This window comes from Lactuca sativa, chromosome 2 (genome assembly GCF_002870075.4).
Source record: "Lactuca sativa cultivar Salinas chromosome 2, Lsat_Salinas_v11, whole genome shotgun sequence".
Classification (NCBI taxonomy): Eukaryota; Viridiplantae; Streptophyta; class Magnoliopsida; order Asterales; family Asteraceae; genus Lactuca; species Lactuca sativa.
Window position 1 is genome coordinate 6,609,938 of NC_056624.2, and position 18,100 is coordinate 6,628,037.

Below are 18,100 nucleotides of genomic sequence, written 5' to 3' on the forward strand. Positions count from 1 at the left end.
AGTGAAAGTTAAGAAAATTGATGATTTTGACTACCTTTAAAGAAGATTTTGTAAACCTATCTTAAACTTGAAATATAGAACCTTGAAATCCAACGGATTAAAGTATATAATTGGGGTGAAGTTAAGTTTTGCAAAAAGATGAAAGGAACTTGTATTTCAAATTTACAATAAGCTAATTCTTTGAAACATAAACAAAGTCAGATGTTACCAGAGGATGATCTCAAGTAATATCACTTCATCCTAACTTTTCATCTTTTTGTTTTACTTCACATAGTGATGCCTACAATGTAATGTTATTTTAAACTAACGGGTAACGTAGCATTAAATATAAAACAGAGTATATTGAAGCTAAGTTTATCCTAAAACAGGGGATTAAAATATAGTAAAGAAAAGTATGTTTATGTTATTTACAGGGTAAAGTTGTGAGTGAAGGACAAAATATAATTCATCAAGAAGGCAACCAAGTTTTTGTTTTTCTTTTGAAAACAGATAATTTTTCTTTAAGTATGTACACATGGAAAAAAAGGTTACACATGGAAATTTCTCTGGCCAAATCCACCACCAGAAACAACCGCCAGCCACCACAAGATACAAGTTCCAGGGGGTACTGAGGGACATAAGGTGGTGGCGGGGCTGTTTGAAATCAGAAGATGCCTGAAAAACAAAACCATGAAAAAAAAAAAAAAAGGTTACACTGGGAAATATGATTACAGTCAGCAGGTGAAACTATTGATTCTTTTTGTGTCAGACGAGTTATTTGCTAACTTCATAAATTGACAAGAATAATCATTATCTATCCCAAGATTACTGAAAAAAGAACCATTTCACATGACCAATAATCAAACAGAAAAATGCCTATAATTTTAATTTTAAATTTTATATGCATTAAGTTTGACTACTGTGAAAAAGTCAAAATAGAATGCCCTCATGAAAGAGGCCGAACTTTGAACAAAAGAATATGTCTTTCATCCAGAATTCTTGATTTGCACTCGCCGATCAATCCAAAGAATAGATTTAATATAAGATTAACTAAAGACTTTAGTCTAAAGTATCAATTTCTTGTGAATAAAATCTTTTAACAAAAGGGATTTATGAGATTACTTAGGAACAGGGTTTCAATAACCTTGAAGCAGAAGAGTTGGTCATCAAGTCAGTTCAATCAAATAAAGTAGAGAAACATGTAAATGATGATGGGGGAAGGAAACAAATGAGTGCTAGAAGAAATCCCAAGGCATGAACCATGGTACAGTGTTGTAATCTTACCTATTATGCTATATATATATATATATATATATATATATATATATATATATAGCTGACTTCAAAATGAGCCAAACTGCACATGTGAATTCAAATGTTCCTCTAGAACTCCCATCCCTGTAGGAGATTACAAGAAAGTTGTAAATTGGAGAGTAAAGTAAACTTTTTGTTGGAGAAAACATTAATCTGTTAATAATAACCAAAGGAGACACCACATACCTCTTGTTGATAGGTCTTTATAAAAGAGTTGGGGTCTTCTGTTACATGACACAATCCAAAAGTTGTATCTATTAACTTTAGCTCTGGAGTAGTTGATTGCCCATTTGTGAAAACTGTTATTTTTGGACAATATTTGATTTTCAAAGTATCTAATGATGGCCATTCAAAAGCCTCCTTCCCCAGGCAAAATCCCATGAGATTTGGAAGGTTGTGAAGTGTTATGGATTTTAGACAAGGGAACACAACCTCAGTAGTCGGTCTGGTTTCGGAATCTTCAACTTGCTTCACAATCACATCCATACTCTCGCAGTTACTTATTTTTAGCTCTTGGAGCTGCAATAGACTACCAACCATGCAACTAGTGAAAACATGTCCAAGAAATCGACATCTTTTAATTGAGACCTTTGTAAGGTTTGGAAAGTTCAACACTATCCACCGATTGCTCTTCCACATATGTTTCAGGTTACGTAGTCCATCCAGAGCCACCTCTTTTAGCTTCTCAAATACCACAACAGATTGTGTTTCAATATCCACATCTTCATTTGTCCCTTCTGCTACTTCAAATACCTCCTCTGCTACAGATTCATATGCATTGGTAATAGAAAGCTTTTCAAGATTCTTCAAATTAAGCAACTCCTTGCATGGAAAAATCACGCGGCTTTCCAACAATTTGCCATTCCATTGTGCATCTACTTCAACTAAATTTGAAAAAGACCACGGGAACTGAACTAGCTTTATCATATCTGGAGTAGAGCACATAGGGAGTTGAGTCTGCTTAGAAAAAACAAACATAGATCATCTCAAACACTACAATTATAAAGGACAAATACATTTAGTATATAAACATAGTAAAGGATTGCAAGTTCTATTATTTTTAAACGAGCCAACATGTATTTCCAATCAACAACCTAGTTTATGGCACTGCTTACATTATTTTCTGAGAAGATGAGCACTGTGAAGAAAAATTCTGATTTATACATTGCATTTGTTTAAACAATTTAGATTTTATCGATGATTGTCGATTTGTTTAAACAATTCAGATTTTATCAATGATCGAGCTTTTTAAATAAAAGAAAAAAATTAAATATTTGTGTTTGTGTGTGTGTGTGTGTGGGGTGGGCGGATAAAATAAAAAGTAAAACTGTAAAAGTTAAGTGTTTTGGCTACTTCAAATAGGTAGTTTTTCATGTACTGAATGTTTACATCCAAGTTTTTTAGGAAAAAAGATAACTATGTTATTGTATTTTTATTGCATTGTCAAATACAACAAATGATATATGGATGATATGCTTATACTTTTACAATCATCTCAGCAATACTATTTTTGTCAAATTTAGGTAATAAACGCTACATAAATGTTTAGCTTGTCGAAGATGAGAGAGAAAAGAACAACTTGATTAAGTAACTACTAACATCACAACACTAGAAAATATGTGAGATAATTGGATTAAACTGGATTAAAACGATATAAATGATTCAATTACAAAATATAGCTCCATACAAAAATCTATTTGTTAATAGATATGAGTGAAAATATGTAAAATAAGCTAATGCTTTTATTTCCATCTATTTTGTGTTTTTTTCTTAACCGAATGAAGTTGTTTGTTCTAAGTTCCTAATTAATGATTTATAAACTTTCAAATGATTTGAATAAGAATGAACTTGCCAAGTATCATTTGTAATACACAAGAAAATAGTTTTTTATATTCATATATTTGATATAAATTCTTAAATCTTCTGTTTTCAAGGAAAGAAACTATTATGTGAATTTTAGAAGCCCTTTTTCTTAGGTGCTTATTTTGTTATGCCTTTAGTCGAATACTTGCCCAGACTCCAAACCTTCAAGCCACTAGTTAGATTTGTTTGTTTTTTCGGTCCATGCGTTTGTCGATTTTTGCGGTTACGGTCCCTGTGGTTCCAAAATTACAAAGTTGGTCCTTCTCACCAGGTTTGTATCAAAATTGAAAAGACTGATTTACTGTTTTAATTTCTTTTTTTAGATTTTCTTTAATATTAATTAAACATTAAAAAATGCAAAAAAGAAAATAAACCCCTAACCCCCACCCAACTCCTCCTTTCTTTACCTTCTTTCTCTGTGATGCTGTTGGGGTTGCAAGCCGGTGAAAATAGGGACAATGTAAAGAAGAAGGGGTTGTTGATCTGATTCTGATCAAACGGAAACTAGTATAGTATATGTTCAAAAATCTTTGGACATGGAAAAAACCACCCTCAATGAATGCGTCAATTGGGCCTTTAATTGTCTTTACTTCATCTAACTTGATTTAAATATTAAATTGCTACCTTATGAATTAGTGAATATAACATCTTTCATAACATAAGGGATAACTTAATATCTTAGGAATGAAATATTAATTTTTAATAAAAAATAAGATTGCATATTTTCATAACTTTTCATGGATATAAAAAAGGGAAGTGGTTATATATGTATCTTCATTTGGTTTTGTTTTATGTTTCCTTCTGGAATACAAATATGAACCTGCCACCTAATTTTTGTAAGCAAATAATATGTTGAACATCATAAAACGACATGCTGATCACCTGGTTAAATGATGAAATAAAGTGATAACATACCTCATCCTCATGTGTAGCATTGGTCAAACGGAAGTTGAGGCCATATTGATCAAGACTATGCTTGCCTAATTCTGTATGTATGTAGTTGAGCTTCGGAGTCATGGAGTGACCAGATGTGAAAGTCATCATTTGTGGGCAGCCATAAATCTTAACCTTTTCCAATGCTTTCCACCTGAACTCATTCGTCCCCAAGAAGAAACCCTTGAGATCTGGTAAATCTACAAGTGTAAGGGACTTGAGATGTGGGAAGACTATAATAGATTTAGATTTTTCTGTGTGCTCTGTGTCTTCCTTCACAATCACTTTCATTGCCTTGCATTGTTTTACAGTCAGTTCTTTGAGTTGCTTGAGGCTTTCAAGTGTGGAACTTGTGATTATATATTCCAATACTTCACATCTTTCTATTTCCAATATCGTCAGGTTGGGCAATTGAAGCAGAGTCATATTTGCAGACCTTGGGATGGTGATTGCAGTACAAGTATCATCACTTCCATCACCAACATTCGTAGTACTATCAACACCATCTTTGTTTATTTCTTTACTTTCAAATATCTCCACCATTGACTTACATTCTACTATTATCAACTCTTCAAGCTTATTCAGTTGTCCCACTACATTGGATGGAAACACTCTTGATAGGGCAGGACACTCCACTATATCAATCTTTTTGGAGTATTGACATAAGAACCAAGAAGCAACACCGACTTGAGAACACTACAACAACACATGAAAAATCAATGGATCTATTTTAATTAACAAAGCTTAGATGTTTGCTACACACATACACACTACAATTTAACATATCATTTGTTTCTAAAAGTGTGGTAACAAACACAAGTGCTTCCCACAACTAAGGTAATTAAGTAACAATGTGGACAATGTAAGTTGAACTACAAAAGGGCAATATACAGAAAAAATGGATAAAAGGTCTAGGAATAAAGAGAAACCAAATCGTGGTGTTTGGACTCCTTGAGGAAGAAGGTTTGTCAAATGACCAAAATACCCTCGTTATACATATATGACAAAATAAGTAAAAACAAGAAACTAATCAGTTGTATGCTATGCTTATATTGTTGGCAGGAGAGAACAAGTAGATGGTGGATGAAAGAAAAGGCACACTAAATCAATCATAAAAGTGGCCTTAATTATATAGGCTTAGAAGAGATTATGACAACCTACAAATAGGAAACTGACACAAGAAAAATAAAACTGCTACGTGCTAAATAACACAGCTAATTAGCATTTATTCAAATTAAAACTTGAAAATGAAGAGACTTTGAAGTACTTTGATTAGCAATTAATCAACATATATTTCTCGTGCAGAAGCAAAGTGTATGACACTGGAAGTGGACATGGTGGTCATGATATTGGTTAGTCTCATCTTTGAAACTAAAAAAAAAGACAATAAATATGAGATATAAACACATGAAAGGATGATATAAAGCATAAAATAAACAAATATTTCACCTGGATTTATAGCTATGAAATTTACTTATCTGAACTGAAGAAGGTCTAAATGAAAGAAATAACAACGCATTTCCATTTATTCGTTTATTATAACATCCTACTTTCATTTCTTTATATTGCAGTAACGGAAATCCTTTGTATTTGAATGAAATTGCAATAAATGGGTGAGTTACTTAAATTACAATGCTTTAATAGGAAAAAATGAAAGTAAGATGCTCTTATAATCATATCAGTGAAAGTAAAATGCTATTTCTATAATTTTAGACTTTAATAAATGACCCAAGACTACCATATAGGTACTTTGAAAATCCACCCAACTATAGCATTGTACTTTCGACTTTTCTTATCAGGCCGTTGTAGCCACATATAATTGGGTATATTTTTTCAAAGTATGATGCTATAATGGGAAGAAATGAAAGTAGGATGATGTAATAAGAAAATAAAGGAAAGTATGTTGAACAGAGAAAATGACTAAAAATATAGTGGTTTTTCTGTATATGGTTTATGAAGAGAAAACAAATGTCATTGGACTATATAACCCATTACCCCCTCAATGTGAGAAAATGAAAATATAATTGTACTTCTAAATTTATTTATTATTAGGAAATGAGTTTGAAATTAATATGCTTATATTTCCGTACCTGCATTGATTACATGCATCATCTTCTTCATGTTTTAAATAATTTTACTAACATGAAGGGTTAATTTAGGACACAGTGACAAAAGGAAGAAAAATTTAATATGGAGAATGTTAGCATCTGATCAGCCGTTATCAATAATTAATTTATTCCAAGTCTTCCATCATGTGTGTGCTACATCTAAACCCACATATTTTGGTCTAGATAATCTGATCTTTAGAAAAGAAAGTTTATATTTTAGCATTTGTGAATATAGAATTCTCAAAAAAAGTTTATATTTTTGCATTTGTGAATATAGAATTATTGAGAAGGCCAAATCCAAGAAACAGATAATGACTCTTATCAATATCAGTATCTATAGTGAAAATAAAGGTGCGTTTATTATACATCTATGATTGTTCATTAGATTGTATATTGCAAAATCTATCTTGATTCTAATATTCAGAATAGAAAGCATTTTTAGAACAATTTTTCTTTTCAAGGGAGTCATTTTCAATATAGACTTGGGAAATTATACTAGATAAATGTAGATCTTGAGACTTCCCATAACTGACAATCTTGTCCTTTGGCTCGATGATCGATCACTGTCTTAAATTTAATACTTTTAAAAAAAAGTTGTAAACAGGAGTCTTTTGCCATATATTGTATTTATATATTTTCAGTTGGAACACTAGATATACTTAGGTAAAGTTTGATATTTTTCAGTTCCATGTCAGAAAAAAAAAGATTTTTTTTTGAAAGATTACAAAAAAAAATATTTCTTTTAAACAACAAAGTGAACTTTATTAAGCTAAAATTGCAAGCTAGGGAAAAAAAAAAAAAAAACATGAATAAAATCATTTTTGTTCCAGTTTTCATATTACTTAACAATCAAGAGTAATGTTGATATGACTTATATACATTTATCAATCAATTTTTTTCTCTCCCTCACAATCCGGTCTAAATCCATCATCTGTTTTAGTTAACTTAACTAAAACTGGATAAAAAAAATGCTTTTCATAAGATTTATAACCATGCTTAAGAGAAAGAACTCTAATGACCTATGCAAACGAATAAACTGTAAAAAAAATTAGGTATTCAGTTAGTTATTTTGTCTTTCCAGCTTCAGAAGAATTAGCTTATTGAGTTATATAAAGCAGCTAATGGAGAAGAAAACATTAAAAATAAATAAATAAATAAATAAAACAAATAACTGAAATGATACCTGGAACTGATCATGGATGGAAGTAGTTGTGATTGTAGTACTGCCATCGATGCTCTTTACGCTTGGCAGAGAACTGAGGATGAGTTGATCAAGAAGAGGGAAGGAGGAGATGGTGTTTGTGTGAGTAGAAGATATTATTTCTTCATTTTCATCATTAATATCTCTTTTTGAAACAACTTCTTCAATACCAGCACAACGTTCTATCCAGACCTCCTTTAAGTTGGGAAGAAGTTTGCCCATGACAGGTGAAAATAAGTACTTTATGCTTTTGCAATTCCATATTTGTATGGTTGTGAGGTTGTGGAATGAGTAGGATTGTGATTGGTTTTGAGGAATTACAAGTTTCTTCCAATTGCACTTCCACACATCACTCATCCTCTCCATATCATATAAATATAATTCCTTGAGGTGGGGAAGTAGTAGTGGTGGTGGTTGATGATTATATTTATGCAGAGTTGTTGTGAAATCTGTGCTGCTGCTGCTGTTGCTACTGGAACTCTCTATCTCAAACACCACTTCAACATCCTTACAGCCTCCATTTAACCAAAGTGTTTGAAGGTGATTAACGTGAAAAGGTTTGGGATGAATTGAGGATTCAACGTCAGGAATATTACCATCCACCACTGAAATGATCTCTGCCTTGGATATAACATTAATCTGCAAATATTCAACAACAAATATAATTCAGAATTTCCATCAACTAAATTTTTAAATTAAGTATTCATAAATGGCACACCTGTTTAAATCTATTTACATAACTAAAGTTGACAGCGATTAAATTAGCGGATTTTAAATAATTTCCAATGATAACTTATTTGACACATACAATAAATATTCAAAATACTCGCACTTACACAAATATGTAAAAATAACTTTTTTAGACTAACGTACAAAATTGGTTATCTGGTTTTTTGGTTTACATACAAAAAAATCATTTTGCAAATTTGATCCCTATCACTCACACCGTTAACTTACATCGGTTAAAACCTTATAAAATGACTATTTTGCCCTTCTTTTATTTTTTATTATTAATTATCATGAAAATTATTCATAGGTCGCACCACCCATATATCGCCCCAATGTCCCCCTCTTTCCCCTTTCACCATATTCCTCCATTGCAATCACTTTCCTCCATTACCATATCAATCTCAGGTGCATTTTCATCATCATCAAGCATGGAAAATGCAAGGCATAGCATAAATTCAACAACCATATCTTGTCATCTTCAACACATTATTCAGTGAGTTGAAATCCAAAATCATCATTTAAGATGCAAGTATCATAAAACATACACCCAATAAAATAGAAAAAAGGCAATGCTTACAACATATTGTCACAATCCAAAACCAGACAACATGTTTCCAAAAGAAATTATACTTTTTGGGTATCAGATGGGTGAAATCTTAAATTTAAGTGAAAAAGTTGCAGGACAAGTGGGTGATGATGCAAGAACATCCAATTTCAGTTGAGATTTACAAACAATTGTTGTGAGATATCCTTTAAGACTTCATATATGAGTATATGACCTAATGAAGGAAACACAGAGGGGAGCTGAGATGCTCACTTGGAGGGAGGACCAAGATAAAGGGGACAAGATTTTAATATTTACTCTTTTTTTTTTTTTTACCATAAATCAATAATTTTGAGTGATCACTTAATTGATCTCTAGAATAAATATGTAAAATCTTCGCATTTAATGGAAATATATATAAATATTAATTTTCAATCCCTCTTAATAATGCGGTGTAAATATGTAATATTTGAAGTTACAATTGTTATAAAATACTAAACAAATGCTTAAGTATAGTGAAATAACAAAAATAAGAAAATAAGAAAAACTTGTTTATAAATATGTAAAAGTGATAATATAAAGGTTGAAAGACATCAATACTTAGCACTGTAGGAAATCTAGCCTACTTCTCCACACTTAAAAATGTAGTATATCTGTAATTTGTCCATGTTTTCAAATGTGGAGTATTAAATTGTTTATCCACATTTTGAAGTGTAAAGGTTTAGATACACGTACACATATAAGTGTGAGGGTATATATAGAGGCACATACAAATAAGTGTTGTAACATCACATACCTCCCGGCTGTTCTGAACCAATTCAATGTTACTCCCGGTTTCTTCCCAAGGTCTCATACCATCTATACTCACATTCATAAGTGTCCTCACATCAGAATTGGTGACGGTCGGTGTGAATACGTTTACAAACCTCTCACAATTGTATATTTGTATACTTTCAACAGCTTGAAAGCTACGGATGAGGATATCAGAGCTACTTTCACCTTTCATCCTCCACAACTCTCTTAGCTTCCCCAAATTATGTACTTTAATGAGTCTCAAGTTGCTACTGTACTCTTCAATTTCACCAACACAACTCATGTCGATGTTAAATAACAATTCAATGCTTCCACAATTAGAAACATCCAGCTTTTCCAGACGACCCAGCAAAGACATGGGATTGGTTGGAAACAGATTCACAAGATTATCACATTCCCTCACTCTAATCTCTCTCAACATGCAGGCATTAACTTCGTCACTACTACTAAATTGATAAGGCCATATCTCTTTCAGCTTATCCATCCTCAAAATCTCCAATTTCTCCAGCATAGGAATCAACACCTGCGCAACAATTAGGACATGTTGATCATCAATAACACCATCTAATGACAATATATTGGGCAATTATATTAAAAATATTTTGGTTAAGGAATGTACCCCTTTGTTGAAGAAAGGTTGAATTGCAGAGACATTACTGGACATAGAAGATGTTGCAGATGTTTTCTCAGGATAAATGCTACTGAAATTAGGAAGGCCATCAAGTTTCAACTCCACCAGCTGTGGTAGCTCAATTACATTAGCAGTGTTGCAAAGACCTATCAACTCTGGTAGCATCTTCAATGATAGAAACTTTAGCCCCTGAAACCTAATTGCCCCATCTCCACCATTCTCACTATGTGCAAGTACTTCCAGAACAGGGCACTGTGAAACTGTGAGGCGTTCAAGGTTCATCAAACCATTTGCAATAGGGACTGTGAAGAGGAATCTCAAGTTTGCACACTTGAAGACATCAAGGACTCTTAGATTATTAAACGACTGTTGATGAAAATCATCCATACCATCCACTTCTAGATAAAGCACCTCTGTTTTCACAAACAACTCATTCAATCTAGATTCCAATAGCTCATCTTTGTTAGTGACCAACATCAACGTGTTTTCAAATGAGTGCATCTTTAATCCAGGATTGTCTCCTAAACCACATCCCATAGAGATCCTGAACCTTTTGAGTTTAGTAAACAGCATATTCTCGGGTGTACCGTTGTCAAAGAACTCAACTTCTAATGCAGAAAGGTGCTCTGAAAGTTTTGCTAATTCAGCATGATTACTGTCTGTGAACCTAATTGCCTTTTCATCAGCAACTCTCATATAAAACTCTTCAAGATTGACCAAATCTTTCAAAACACCATCATCAATACGAAGATTGACACAGCCCGTCAAATCCAGTAGCTTTAGCTTCTTCAACTTTCCGATTGTGGATGGTAACTTTCTGATGCCACAATAAGCAAAACTGAGCACTTCCAAATTCAAGAGTTCACCAATAACAGAGCAATCAAGCATCAATGTGCATCGATGGAAGACGAGTGTCCGAAGCTTGGTGGAGCACTGAAGTGATCTGGGGAGCAACGGATACTGCATTTTTTCGTACGCTATAACTTCAAGATTTTCCATTCTTTCATAAAAATCTTCAGGAAACATAAGCGACTTATCTCCATCCATAAGTCTCAAAAGTGATACGTTTGGGTACTTAGACTCACTAGAAAACTCAGACATACCCGTGCAAGTAATAGAAATTCTGTTACAAGACTCACTGGTTCCAGCACTAGTCCACTTTGAATTATCACCATGGTTGATTATCCATGGATGGTCACCCTTAGAAACTCTACCTACAACAAAATCGAGCACAAGATCATGCATTCTGACACACCCATCATCATCGCATTCCATCAACAAATTTGCTTTTTTGAGACTCTGCACACACGTCTCTGTCCTGTCTCTAGCCTCTCCCAAAGTAGAAACTCCATTTAACAACCGTAGGCCCCATGCATGTCTTGTGAGTTCCTCGATTGGAATATTAAAGTCATCGGGAAACAAACCACAAAGAAGAAAGATCTCTTTTTCCTCATCCTCTTTTATATAGTCATAGCTTATCTTAACACTTTCTTGCACATAATCAAGATTTTTATTCTGAAAACGGCGGAGTGTATCTCTCCATGCAGCCTTTTCTTCAAACTTAAGACGACTGGCAACGAGATTAATGGCAAGGGGCAAACACCCACATTCTCTCACAATCTCTGTTCCAATTTGATTGAGCTCCCGATCATTTTGTTTTGCGACTCCTATGATTTTCCAAAAGAAATTTTGTGCTTCTAGCTCCTCCATGAGTTCCACTCTAACTACTTTCAAATCAAAATTACATTTTTCTGCAATTTGCTTGCAAGTATTTTCCTTTCGTGATGTCAGCAATAACTTGAAGCTGTTGGGAAAAGGACTTAGTCCAATATCTTTGAGATCGATCGACTCCCATACATCATCTAATATCACTAAAACCTTTTTGTTTTGTTTTACCAGCTCTGTAAATGCTATACCAAGACGTTCTGCCCTTCTTGTTGGATCTGTTTCAGTTAGAGATAGACTTACGCATTCTGCCAAAGCTTGCTGAATAGCAGACGCTTCTTTTTTCCCAATAACCACCTTTAGAAACAAATCAAACTTTTTCTCACCTTCCAGATGCTTTTTCAGCTGTTCCATCATGGTCGTTTTTCCCACACCACCCATTCCACATAGGGCTATCATCTGATTTTGTTGAAGGAACCCGAGCGCATCCTTAAAAGGCTTCTCTCTTGATTTGAAGTGATTTTGGGCATCACCATCCGAAGATGCGATTTTAGAATGCACTCTCCCAAGAGGTTTTTGAGCATCACTCCAGCTCATTTGAAGTTTTTCCGTAATAAGACTTTCGATCGCCTCAGTAGTCTTACATGCCTTCCTTCCTGCTCGGTACCTCATTATTATGTTAAAACATCCACTCTCAGTACTTGAAATGCTTTGAGCATCTTTTCTAATCTGTTCAACCTCTTCCAACCAACCCGGTACACGCTCAGGTATCTCTAGATTCTTTATATTGTTTGCGTCCCTGTGATTTTTGACATCAATGCTTATAACATCCAGTTGGTTCATTTTAGCACTCATGTTCCTCACATGTTTTGTGGAGGAAAAAAGATAACCCAGATTTTTCTTGACAGGAGGCAGCAAACATTCAACAATTGGACCAGCAATGATTTCAAGTATAAACGCCATTTTTTTTTGTTCTAGCTTTTTGTGAGACCTGCAAACCGTGTAACAAATCAATAAAGGGCATGAAATAACAAAAGTTGTGATTTAGTATACATTTATGCATTCATGTTTTATTATTAGTATGTAGAAGTAGAACTATCTTTTTTCCAATATCATTTATAATCCATAGATAAATAGTGTTCAAAAAATTTATTCTAAGACTTCGATACCTTGCATGGGAAGAGGAATAGTACACATAACACATTTAGTAAGAAACTAAGATCAGATGTAGGAAAACTAATGCTCGTGTAAATTCAGACAAGTTATTTATTTTCTTGTGGATATTCCCTTTTGGACTTAAACTTTGCTTTCGTAAACATAGTGGGAATAGGTGTTGATTTCAACATATCATCATGTGAATAATTACATTACATTTGAAAATCTTACACATATCATTGTACAGTCCAAACACAAACATGCATAGGTAACAAGGAAAATGTGATTCTCACATACTTCGATGATGGATTATACTCTTGTGAGTCTATCAATTCTGTAAAAAACAATCAAGATGAAATAGAAGACAAAACCTAACTACAAAGATTTTGGGAAATTTGAACCCTATTGAGACTTTTATAAGGAACTTGTTGTGGACAACTCTCCACATGAGGATAGATTAAGAAAGCCTTGAATGAGAAAAGAAAAGGCATGCATAATCTTGTATAAGAAAAAGAAAAACCCACATCTGCATTTGTGGAACCTGGAGTGTGGTTGGCATTTTCAAAAAGTTCCCCTTTTTCACTCTCTCTGTACTTACGTCCATTACCTTTCTATCTCTCCACCAAAAAAAAAAAACTCTCAAACCCTTGGAGTTTCCCCTTACAGTGAGAAGGAGTAATGCCGAAAAAAAAAGGTAGAAAAAATTAAAGGACGGGTCCCAGTTTAATCGATGACCTCGAGACCAAGCTAGACAACACCATCTCTCGTAAGCTTGTAGGTTGCCTCTGCCATGATTACGATAGCATTATTCCATACTTCAATTAAATGGGGGCAAAAGCACGTTGTGAAATTGTTAGGTTTTACAGGCAACAGCTAATCGATCGAAGGCATGATATGAATCTTCTTGAATTATCAGCATATGGAAAGGGATAAGATGTGGAGGATTTTTATTCTTTCGCTGCCTCGTGTGTGGGACTTGTGATCCGTTGACTCAAGGTCAATGGTATCTTCAATCTTGTCTAAAACCCATATGGACTTTATTTTACATAAATGGGCTGTCCAATAATCTTGGGCCTAGTTATAATCGTGAAAATCACTTTTGAGTGTAATTAGGTTACATCTTATTTGATGTATAGGTGCAATACTAAAACGAGAAAATGAATTAGGATGTTAATTATTTTATTTGTTTTGTTTATAATTAGGCAAAAAAAAATTATAGGATAATCAAACTTTTAGAAATGTTCAAATGTTATCAATTGTAACTAATATTTAGTTTTGATGATTAGGAACTTTGTAATATATCTTCTAAAACTATATATTACTTTTAAATTTATTTTTACTATATTTTTCAAATATGGTTATTAATAAATTCCATTTTGTTAAATCTTCTTATATAAGAAATAGTTATGAATTTGATATGGAACAAATAGCTACAAAATTTGTTATGGAAAAATGATTATGAGATTTGCTACCGAAATATAGCAAATCTTCTCTATCTTCTCTATGATTGTGCGACTCTCTTTTCTTCTCAATTCGCACAATGATACATGTTTCTAATATAGGTATATGTCAAAATAATATGTTCGGATAGAAAACTTAGCAAGTCATACAAAGGTTAAACATCATAAAATTAATATAAAAAGCATCATAAATATATTAAACATATCACCATTTTCCGTTGTCAACCATATAGAGAACAACATTTATACTTATACATCTTTATAGAGAAAAAAAATTCATACCCCATCCGTCCTATATTTATAGTCAATGTTTTCTTTTTGATTTGTACCAAAATAATAGCTTATTTCTAAAAATAAATATTCATTTTACCAAAATACTCTTCGTTATTAATTAAACAGCAAGAAAATTAAATACGACTACCATGAAATTAAATGCAAAAAAAGATAAGACTATCATTTTATTTAACAAAGTTGTTTGTCGATTAATGTTTTCTTAATCTATGTGTCTTTTTTTTTGCGGGCAATAATACGTCTGAGGTCTTAAAAATTGACTAGGGACTGAACTAGTCGTACACTGGTCGGTCCCAACCTGGTCTAGACCGTCGGTCCTCATGCAGTCCCAATTTTCACTAAAATGTCGGAGCCAGCACCTGAACAGTCTCGGGTCGAACCGCTCTTGGTTCCAGATCGGTCTTAAACATCGGAAAGTCAATCATGAGTTTTCACTAAAATATAAGCAAGATTCTCTGTCTATATTCTTTTCATGGTATTAGAGCCATGAAGAGCTTGTTGGTTTTTAGGATTTTAGCCAATAAGGAAAGCCCAATCTGTTTGGCCCACATATATATAACTATTTCCTTGAAAACAACACATCCATTATGTTCCCGGGTTAAATTCTAATTGGATATTTGTGCAACAATTATTTGGCAATTGCAACTGTTTTGTTCATTTAACTCCTAACTTTTATGCTATATTAGATCGCAATTCAAAGAAGCTGACTGGTGCAGCTGAAAGAAAAAAGGGGATATAACAAATTCTCTCGATCTTTGGCATAAACCCTCTAAGCCATCCCACATGAAGAAAGTCTTAATGATAGAGATACTATGTTAACTACAAATTGTGAAGTGTTTCACTGTGCTAAACAGTGTCAGAAAAATTTGCATTACCCAAACAGATATGAGATCTAATGGTAACCCATAGGTCTCAGTTTATACTTTTTCACTTTGTTTCTTTGCAGTGATTGAAAGTGGGAATAAATAGTTGATTCAACATCTTTCTCATAATGTGAACAATTGAATATCAGTTGAAAATCTTTCATATCCGGTAGTTTAGTTCAAAAAACCCACTCAAACTGAGAGATTCATCTAATATTTGAAAAATCAAAATGATTGAAAATGAGATCTGACACTCCTGTACCTAGCTGGAAACAGAGTCCTACACTCATAAAATTACGGGCGATTTATTAGGGCTGATACTGATCTCTAGTATGAAGCATATATCATAAGAAAATCACTACTTCATAAACATTAGTCAATAATCAAACCAGAGAAAATAAATGAATAGGCGTTTTCAGCTTATTTAACATTTCAGTTGATTTTATCTGTAGAAGATACACAGAATGCACAAGGACCACAACGAGTAGCAAACTAAACTTGATTCCAGATATCTAGTCAAGGATCGATATATTTGAAACAGGAAACAACAAATTCAAGTAATAGATTGGTATTCATAGAGAATCTTTTTTAACAAACTCGTACCTGGCTCTGTTCTATGAGACTGTGCGTATGCTTGCAATGTTGCTGCTGGTGCTACTTTGCAAAAATTCTAATGGTGTAGAAGAAGACCACTGATTGAACAGCTATATATTACACTGCCTCAATTATTTGGGTGAGTGGGGGACATAATTTTCCATTTGTGCTTAAAAGTTGGATATTGGATAACCTTATCCTAACACACGTAAATGTAATAATTTTTTATATATTGTAATAATCCTTCAAATATGTTAATATTTGGAAATTAGTTGTCTGATTTTATAAATCAGCACTAAAACTATTTTTTCTTAACATGATATGATATGGTAGGTAATTGGGCTAGAAATGGATTATTTTAAAATTACATAAAACTAAAAAAAATTACAACTGAGAAAATTATCATAATAGTTTTTTTTTAAGGTTTTATCACAAAATAGCTACAAAACTGCAAAATGGCCAAAACACGAAGAAAAAAAAAACTTCACAAGCCCACATCTACAAAAAGATGTTTAGCCTGCGAATTTTTTTTTTTTTTTTTTAATATCAAAACAACGTCGTTGACTATGAAAATATGATTGTTGATTGCGAAAAATGAGTTAAATTATGATTTTTTTTTACAAAAAAAAATGCGATGTTTTTTTCACATTAACTACGACATTCAAGCAATGGCGGATCCTTTATATGGCTAGGGGGGCCATGGCCCCCTTATGTTTTTTTACCTCCTTAATACTATATTATATATAAATAAAAGTTTGGTTTTATTTGTTGACTAAGGATTTGGCCCCAGGTTAATGATAAACACATGGCTGCACCATTTTTAAAAGAATTAGCTAGATTATTATAAAGCTTTGCTATTTTTAGTGTGATCTAGGCCCATATTTATTTAGAGAAAAAAATGTAGTTTTTAGAAAAATTAAGTTAGTGAAACGATATGCTAATGTCAATAATATATGATATCTAATTTTGTAAAGGTAATTTTAGTATAGTTAGAATAATTAGTTATATTTAAATATAATTATTAAATTGTTATTCTCTATTATTATTTTGTTAAAGCAAATCTGATGTAGATTGAACTACAGTAATAGATAATTTGTCAAGTGTATTGTCAAACACTTTTGTAAACTTGTAATACTTTACGTGTATCGAACGTGAGATGCTCGATTTTTGAAGAAGACAGTCTTTATTAATCAAAAATAGAACAACCACATTACAAATAAAGGTGCAAATATTTAAAGACTCTTAAACGTAAACCTAATAGAAGTCTAAGACTTTTGAAACAAGGAAACAAACAAATAAATAAGGAAAGAAAAAGACTCAACATTAAAGAAACTAATTATCCAATTACTTGGACTCTACCCTTTCTTTTCGTTGTTGTGGTCCAGATGGACCATAGCCACCTCATCAAAATCATATTACATAGTCAACATCAAAATGATAAAAAAATCAACAATCGTTTCGCCCCCTCCGGTTAAGGGATCCGTGTTCCGCCCCTGCATTCAAGGAATGTACTGTGAAAATCAAAATCTTGCAAAACCTCGTAGGACGTTATCTTATAAGAGATTGTTTTGTAAAATATATATATATATATATATATATATATATATATATATATATATATATATATATATATATATATATATCATAACCAGTTGTTTATTTTTTTTGCGAATTTTTGTTTGGTGTTGTACTTGATTGTAGGAAGAAATATAATTACACAAATGGACAAATACGGAAACCTCAGGCGTGGAGGATCAAGTCGGTTATCAACAAATATGTGACAAACATATAATAATTTTAATGTATTTTCATGATTTTATACAGGTTTTGATGTATGTGGTATACCTCCATGCCATCTTGAATATTTTATTTACACAGAGTGAATGAGAGATATGGATCATATAAATTTGTTTCATCTACCACTTCTTCCTTTTCCCATATAAATTTTATAATTCAT

The 18,100-nt window shown here is 32.7% G+C and overlaps 1 protein-coding gene across 1 annotated transcript; it reads right to left on the bottom strand.

Moving 5' to 3' along the window:
* Window positions 1–353: 353 nt before the first annotated feature.
* On the bottom strand, window positions 354–16,307 carry LOC111902518 (uncharacterized). The gene is made up of 8 exons (XM_042898944.2): window positions 16,153–16,307; window positions 10,104–12,771; window positions 9,468–10,007; window positions 7,381–8,037; window positions 4,072–4,785; window positions 1,480–2,250; window positions 1,264–1,377; window positions 354–654 (listed from the first exon to the last, which is right to left on the bottom strand). The coding sequence occupies exons 2-7, from the start codon at window positions 12,741–12,743 to the stop codon at window positions 1,363–1,365; spliced, it is 5,337 nt and encodes a 1,778-aa protein (XP_042754878.1). The 5' UTR covers window positions 12,744–12,771; window positions 16,153–16,307; the 3' UTR covers window positions 354–654; window positions 1,264–1,362.
* Between the last annotated feature and the right edge of the window lie 1,793 nt (window positions 16,308–18,100).

Coding starts and splice junctions, on each gene's coding strand:
- LOC111902518 (XM_042898944.2), bottom strand. CDS start 12,743: ATGGCGTTTATACTTGAAATCATTGCTGGTCCAATTGTTGAATGTTTG. Junction 4,786..7,380: donor CCATCCATGATCAGTTCCAG/GTATCATTTCAG, acceptor GTGTTGTTGTAG/TGTTCTCAAGTCGGTGTTGC. Junction 2,251..4,071: donor ATGCTACACATGAGGATGAG/GTATGTTATCAC, acceptor TTTTCTAAGCAG/ACTCAACTCCCTATGTGCTC.